The 7,917-nt window shown below is 56.5% G+C and overlaps 1 protein-coding gene across 3 annotated transcripts in view; it reads right to left on the reverse strand.

The window, feature by feature from the left end:
- Nucleotides 1–1,933: 1,933 nt before the first annotated feature.
- Nucleotides 1,934–7,917, reverse strand: part of PFKFB3 (6-phosphofructo-2-kinase/fructose-2,6-biphosphatase 3) — a 19,883-nt gene continuing 13,899 nt past the window's right edge. Inside the window, exons 13-14 of one of the 3 annotated variants that reach the window (XM_045285599.1) lie at nt 6,445–6,467; nt 2,007–2,081 (exon numbers count right to left, since the gene is read on the reverse strand). In XM_045285599.1, the coding sequence (XP_045141534.1) occupies nt 2,075–2,081; nt 6,445–6,467 (30 nt within the window). In that variant the 3' untranslated portion in view covers nt 2,007–2,074. Of the gene's footprint in view, nt 2,082–6,440; nt 6,468–7,917 lie in introns of those variants that run through there. The other 2 variants (XM_045285598.1, XM_004712623.3) reach the window with 2 other exon arrangements.

The following is a 7,917-nucleotide window of genomic DNA, read 5'->3' on the forward strand; positions in this document are numbered from 1 at the left end:
AGGCAGAGCCCAATTTCTGTAATTTCTTTGTGTGTTTATGCTAAGCGGTTGGAGGAGGGGGAAACGAAACACACCCGCTCCTAAGCCCTCACTTGTACTCAGGTGAGACTTAACAGGGTCTGTGTTCAAAGAGTCTGCCCTGACAACTCAAAACAGGAGGAAGCCCTTCTGGCCAGGAAGTGGGACACCAGAAAAGCATTCTCAAGGTTAGAGCTGCAGACCTTTGATGTCAAAAGCACAGCCCACCTGTGCACATACATGCACATTCTCTCTCTCCCACAAACACATACAGTTTCTGACGACACTCCGGGTGGTGGGACAGACAGGGTGGAAGAATCCAACTCTGAGCTCACACAGGAGAGTGCAGACCCCCTCTCAGGCAGATGCCCGGGACAATGGGGCGGGGACTACAGAACGGTTTGATTGGAAACCACGGGCGGGGAGGAAGAGCGGGCGGGAGGAAGAGCGGAGGAAGAGCGTCTGAAGCACGGCCCTTCCCTGGAAAGGAAAGCGCATTCTCAAGGGCTCCTCGCTCTCCTCCTCCCAGCTGCTAGGGCCCTAACCCTTGGTAAGAGCTCACAGGAAGGAGGCTGGGAAAGAAAAGTGACCCTTGGCACCAGCTGGACAAACACTACTGCCACTGCCAATTTCTTGAGTTGTTCCTTGTGGGCCAGGACACACCTCTCTGCCCCCAGTCCTTGGAGGGAACAAGGAAGAGCTGATTGACAGAAACGGGGATTTATGTAGGACCCCACATCCCACAAACCCTGCTGTCCCCTTTCCGGCCCCCAACACCACAGGTGCCATGGAGACAAGGCTGGCTGACATTTTCATCTTGTTCCCCAGGGCACCCGACACTGGGTGGGTGCTGGGTGGGTGCTCAGTGGGTGCATGGCAAGAACCCACGGGGCAGAGCTGGATCCGGGCGGGAGCTCCCTGGATACCTCGTGGAGGAAACAGCATCTAAGGAGGCCTTGCTCAGGCCACTGTGCCCACCTGGGAAACATGGTGGTGGGGAGCAGAGTCCTAAGAAGAGGAAGCCAGATCCGTGGGCTTCGGCTCAATCCCAGGTCAGTGTCCCGGGGCCCCTCTGAGGTTCCCCATCTCATGGGCCCGCCCAGCCATCCACGTCCATTCAGAGGCTCACAGCCTCCAAGGGGACACAGCCCAAGCTGGTTAAAGTGCAAGGTTTCTCATCCATGTCTTCTGTGACAAAGTGCAGAAGCAAGCAGCTCCAGGGGGTGGTGCCTCCGGCCCGGGCAGGAGATGAGAGGACACCAGGAGCCCCTGGGGGGGCGGGTGCCCACACAGGTGAAATGGTTCACTTTTCTCTTCGCATCTCTCTGCAGGGCAGGGGAGGGTAGAGGCACTGGGATGCCAGCGTGCAGCTGACAGGCAAGTCTCAGCTCAGGGATTTCTCTGGGGAAAAAAGCACTCGCCTGCCCATAGCCACGTCTGGCTCCCATGGCCCTGGAGGCCGTCTTCTGAGAGGCAGCTCCTCGGGCCACGGAGCTCTCAACGAGACGGGCAAAGGTTTTAAGTATCCCTGAAACACCGGCGACTTGCATCTAGCTGGCTGTTCGTGGCTGGATTCTGCTGCCAGCATCCGTTCCCCAGCTGTGGATACAGGCCAGGCCCTGATAAACCCGGGGGGGTGGGGGGAGAACAGAGGTGCCGGCGCCCATCCAACGTTCCTTCCTCAGGGCCTCCGAGCTGCCTCATCCGCCAGTCCTTCATCCTCCTGGGAGTCTCTCAGGTCAGGCGTCCCGGGAGGGATAGAGTGGGCCAAGTAGCGTGGCAAGTGCCGGGCTGTGCACCAGAGAGGCCTCCCCAGGCCTGGGCCCCCACATTGCCTGTGGTGCAGCTCCTCTACTGCAGTGCCCTGGGCATCACCAGTCAGAGGGGAGCCGGGGAGCCCCCCCACCCCCCGCCCACCCCCACCCCCAGGGCTGAGGGCCCGAGCTCAGGCTGAGGGAGAGTGCAAGACAAGCTTCAGGAATGGAAATGGGATGGAACCGGGTTCATGTGCTTCAGTGTCCCCTGGAGGAGGTGTCCGGGCCACTCAGGGAACCTTTCATGTTCTGTTAGGGGGAGAAGAGAAGAGAGGGGACAAGGAATTGCTGACTTATTGTCAGCTGTGTCTCTCACCAGAAAGACTCAAGTCAGGCAACTGAAGACTGCTGCCCACTCCCCCAAAACCCCCTGACACCCAGACAAGCACACAGCCCCTAAGGAGTGCCATCAACCCACGCACACGGCTGCCAGACTCCGGGAGCCCATCAGAGTCTGGGGGGGGCCGGGCAGGAGCCGAGGGCTGGGCCCTGGTGGAACCTTACGCTGCATCCCAAGGTCTTTCAGAAACGCCTGGGTGCTCTCCGCCCCCACAACAAGCTCTCCCTGGCCAAGGCCAAGACCAGGATGAGCAGGGAGCCTCCTAAAGCACCGGGAGTGCTCTCCTCCCAGCTATGCTCAGAACAGGGCCACACACTCCAAGTCCCTGAGATCCAGATTCTAGGAAAGCCAGCCTGGCAAACAAACAAGAACACTAGCAGTGACTGGGCAGGGGAGGTCTGGTCAAAGAGAGCAAACCCCCTCCCCCCTCTATCCCTCCCCCGCCCCGAGCCACAGCAGAAGACAGGTCTGAATGATGCTCCTATTGCTGCTGTGTTGCTCAAAGTGCGCCCGACTACGAAACATCTTCCATAGAAGGAGCCCTGGTGGAGTAGTGAGCACACATTGGGTTGCTAACTCCAAGGTCAAAAGTTCAAAACCACCAGCTGCTCCATGGGAGAAAGCCGGAGCTTTATCCTCCCATCAAGAGTTACAGTCTCAGAATCCCACGAGGACAATTGTCCCCTGTCCTGTAGGGCCACTCTGAGTTGGAGTTGATTCCATGAGGGCCAAAGTCTGCTGTCACTCACAGAGGAAGGCTCTCTACCGAACTCCTGGAGTCTAGCCTAAGGTGACCAGATTTTAGCATTGGTAAAGCGGGACACCATTGATAAACTCATATCCCGGCGAAATAGCCACATGGCAGCCAAAAACCGTATACCCTAGCTTGTCGTGCATTCTTTCCAAAAATCGGGACTTTTTTAAAACACCACGGGACACAAGAAAAATTGTTAAAAATCGGGACTGTCCCACCAAAAGCGGGACGTCTGGTCACCTTAGTCTAGCCCACAAGAACAGCCCAGGGGGTTCAGGAGTATTCTCTTAGATCCTGAGTGCCTCCACCAGGACTGCTTTAAAGGCAGCAGGCAGAGAGAGCAGGACCCAGGTAAAGAGACACTTGGGGCCACCATGGCCCACTCCTCTGCCCGCAGACCTGAGGGCCTCTAGGGATGAGAAGCTCAGGTGGCCTGGCCTGCAATCAAACCACCACTAAGTTCGGGGCCCTCTGTGCTTGCGCAGGCTGCGGAGGGAGAACCACAGCCTCTTCTGGAAGCAGCTGAGCTGCTTCCCTGCACAGCTGCCAGTGCCGGCCGCCCTGGGACACCACCAGCCGGCCAGCACACACACCCACACGCAGACCCACACACACCCACGATGGCAATGCAACATGACAGTGAGGACCACAGGCACAGGCCACCTCCACAGCACTGGGTCACGATGCCCCTGGCTCAGGACACACAGGGGAGGGGGGGGCGGGCAGGGCAGAGGGGAAGAGAGGGGGCCACAAGACAAGGGGCCGCTCTTTAGGAAGCTCTCCGGCGCCGGGACAGACAGGTGCCACAGACTTCACAAGGGCCAGCCAGCCTCCACACAGGCTGAGCGGCCAGGTCTCTGAGCCACAGCGAGGAGGGGCATGCACGGAGCCATTTACCTTTCCAAGGGTTAGTAAGGAGAAAACTTTGAGAAAATGTGACAGACACTTCGTCTTTTGACCACAGTGGGGAGGGAAAGGGAAAAAAGACAAGAAAAGAAAAAGACGTTGGAAAAGAAAAGAAAACATCTCTTTAGCAGTACGTTCTTTTCACATGCAATTGAAATTTTAATGTCCTCAGTGCCCGAAGGTCCCCAGGACCAACTGCAGTGCCTGTGGGCTTCACTGGCCTCCCTGTCTTGCTGGGAAGCTGATGCTCTGGGCACCAGCCCTAAGGGTATGGGCAGCTAGGCTGCAATCGGTATGAACCCCGCCAGGGCCGGGTCTACCCACTCCCACATCCTTGTGTCCTAACGCTGAGAGAAGGAGCCCCATGGGCGTGGTGTGGGACACACAGGAGAACACTGACATCCCAGTGGTGTGGTTTGAACCCAGAAACACTGTGGCGTGTCCACTGAGTCAGTGGGGAACCAAAAATCACAGCAGCTGCCAGGCCGCGGGTGCTCACCAGACACGGTGCCCAGGGCCACACCTGTACCCAACAGCATTACACTGAGGAGACGGAGGTCTAGGATTGCATTAACTTGCCCCCAAGCTTCCAAGATAGAAGACAGTAGACCCAAGACCCCTTTAGCTGGAGCCCGGTCAGTTGCCAGAAGCAGCCGTGTCCCCCATGCCGGCGGGCATGTCTCTGTGAGCACACTCCAGGGCTGGACACGGACTCAGTGGAGTCAGGAGGGTCAGAACCACAGAGCTCCTTTATGCAGCGGAGCTGGGGGGATTCTAGCCAAAAGCATTACTGACCTTGGAGATAGGGAAGGTCAGCTTTTGAAAAGTTGGGGTACACTGCAAGTGGCACCCCTCCAGCAGGAAGAAAATGGCCTGGTGACATCAAACCATGGTCACAGAATGAGATCTATGTAATTATCAAATCCAAGAGCCGGTCCTCACACGACGTGGACCTTTGACTCTGAAGTATTCTACGTACAGGTCCTAGCTTCAAGGACTGTGAGGAACTCTTGTTCTGGAAGGATGGAAGTTCATGGAGAAAGTCCACCACTACATACCTCAAACACCCCCCACCCTCCGAGTTAGCAGCTGTGGGGGTGAGTCAGGCAAGCCAAACAGCTCTGGGGCAGTGCCCTGTGGCTGCAAACATCAGGTGCCTCTGGAAAGAGCTGAGTCAATAGTACTTTGGTCTCAGAAACTGGCGGAGAGAAAGAAGGCAGTTTTCAGAATCCAGAGGCTGGTTCAGGGCCTGGATCTGCTCCTCACTAGCTGGGTGACCGTGAACAAGTCACTAGACCTCAGTCCTCATCGATTAAACAGAAATAGCAGCTGCCCTGCTGACCTCATAAGGTTATCTGAAGGTACAGACCCTGGATGTGTGGAAACCCAGTCCTCTGTGAGCCGTGAAGCAGGACGAAATGCACTGACCGCTGTGGTTCTTCTGCTGGAGTCCCCGGGAGTCACACGCTTGATCACTATCCGAAAGCTCCACCCCAAGGCACCCCAGAAGAAAGGCCTAGCAATCAGCCACTGCAAACCCTACAGAGCACGGGTCTTACACCTCGATACTCACGGGGTGGCCCTAAGTTGCAATCAACTTGGTTTTTTAATGGCATGACCACATGAGGCCAAAATACCTCCTGGTTCCCCAAAGCAGCTAAACTCTTCCCATCTTTTCCATTTTGGTATGAATCTACTAAGGTGGCCTGATGAGCAATGAGGGGGCACCAAGGGTGGGCTGACTTGGGTGCCACTGTTAAAGCTGCTGGGAGAAGGCCTTGGCGACCTCTGAGGTTGGGGTGACCGGCCTATTTGTTTTGCAAAGCAGGCTGGAGGTGAATTTCCCTTTCAGAATGCAGCCAGCAGTAGGGCAGGGAGCTTAGGATAAGGTGACCAGATTTAAAGCGGGACACCATTGATGGGGAAGGGGGAGGGGTTCGTGATTAAAAATTTGGTCTATATGGACCAAATAGACTGTTCCCTAGCTTGTCCTGCATTCTTTCCAAAAATCGGGGCTGTCCCGCCCAAAGCGGGACGTCTGGTCACCTTAGCTTAGGAAAACAGCAGCAGGCATGTAAGTGACCCTGTGCACTCTTTCCTGAAGTGGATGAGATTATAGTGCTGGGGGCGGGGGTTGGGGTGGGGGCTGCAAGAGCAGATACCTACACTTTATCCAGGATTATGAGCTACTAACACTTTTGTCTGTGTAGGGGGGGAGGGGCGTTCAGTACATTTTTTTTTTAATAAGAGGGAGGTAGGTCAACTAAGTTTGGGGACCTATGGCGCAGTGTCACCAAAATCTGACTCTAAGGGAAATCTAGGTGTCTGTCGAGCCGCCGACCACCCCGAGTGGGATGGAGGGCCCACCATCTGCAGCAGCGTCAGAACCCAGAAAAACTGCTGGACCACAGCGGCTTCCCGGCTCTCTTTTTCTAAGAAGCTGTGGATTGCCTGTCCTCGCCTCCCTTCCCCATCTCCTCCTCCCCGTCCCAGGAGACTTCTGACTCCACAAAACCCAGTCGTTAGCCTCAAGAACGGGAAGGAGTCCGAGTCGGCAAGCAGGAAGAAAGCAGCACTAGCAGAGCAAAAATGACTTGGAGAAAAATACTTACAAGCAGGCCTTCCCTAGCAAAGGCTGCAGAGAGAAAAAGGTGAGAAGACATCAGTGCAGAGACGGGAGGGGGGGAGGGGTGTACAGGGGCCAAGTCCTTAGAAACCAGTGTGCCTGGCTGACCTCCCACCCCCTCCAATGGGCTCTTGGCAGCTGAAGGAAGGGCTGTCTTTGTCAAGAGCCAGTGGGCAGCTCTGAAGAAGAGGGCGTGGGCACCTACTGCTCTATCCTTCCAATACGACCCTCCGTGTGCACCGTTCTGTTCAGCGGTTATGAAACAGGTGCTTTCACACCAGAAAGGACTACTGAGGAGCAGGCCGTCACCCAGCCCAGCCCAGACCCTTATTTGAAAAGATCGGGGAGCTTGAGCTCCAGGGAGCTGAAGTAACTTGACCAACAAAACCCTGCAGCTGGTGCTAGTGGCAGGGCCACAGCCAGGAGCCACCCTCCACCCCGGTCGGTGAGCATCACGGGAGGCACTGGGCAAAAAGTACCCATCGGATCCCCCTTCAGCACAAGATGCTATACCCCCACTCCACAGCTGAGAAGGCCAGGGCCTCGCTGTTAGTCGAATGTCACAAAATGTGTCCCCTCCACACCACCCTGCTGGAGTGAGCTGCTGGGGGTGGGGGTGAGGGTAGGGTGTCTGGGAAGATGTGTGGGTGGGGGGAAATCTTGAGAGGAAACAAACTGTGCCCAAGGAATCTCTCCATCTCACAGGTTTACAAAAGGTTCTTGGTGCTCTTAAAGGAAGCGATGGCGTTTGATGAGAAGTAATGTTACACTCCTACCCCACAGCCAAGATCCTCTCGCCTGTGACCTTCATAAAGTAGTAAGTACAGCCTGTCTGTCGCTGGGTTTGGTGTTATGTTCTCCCGTCTGCTGAGGGAAGGCTGCTGTGTGAGCACGTGGCCACTGCCTACCGACCCCAGTCCTGAGCACCAGCCGCAGGTCCTCACTGGGCTGTGCCCGTGCTGGCTCCCAGTGAGCGGACAGGCTCCCGGGGCCCCTTCCAACTACAGCCTCTCAGTATGAGGGAGCGGTCCCAGGAGAGAAAGAGCAGTAACAATAGCCAGGCAGGGACAGGCGACAGAGAAGAAGTCCTCAGGCCACACCTGGAGCATAAAGGCTCACAGGTGGGGTGGAGGGACAACCTGCAGACTCGTCTTAGTGAACATAATTCACCACATGAAGGGGCCTCAGGTGCTTCGTCTCTCTCTTGCACTCTGCCTGGCTGTCTCGCAGCGAGGAGGTGGCGGCAAGGAAACACAGCCCCCCCCACCCCCCCAGCCCTAGTGTTCCAAACTTCAGCAGACCATTGTTTTCTCCCCCTTCCCTGCCTCCCCACCCCACCAAGCACACCACACATGTGCACGCACACATACCTTACATGCACGCGCCACACCCCCAGAGTCTCAGACCATCACTGCACCCCAGAGTACTTAACTCTTCCCGCTCCAACCCCCCAACCCTG

This window comes from Echinops telfairi, unplaced genomic scaffold (genome assembly GCF_000313985.2).
Source record: "Echinops telfairi isolate 266 unplaced genomic scaffold, ASM31398v2 ScPeMD7_7473;HRSCAF=8511, whole genome shotgun sequence".
In the NCBI taxonomy this organism is placed as follows: Eukaryota; Metazoa; Chordata; class Mammalia; order Afrosoricida; family Tenrecidae; genus Echinops; species Echinops telfairi.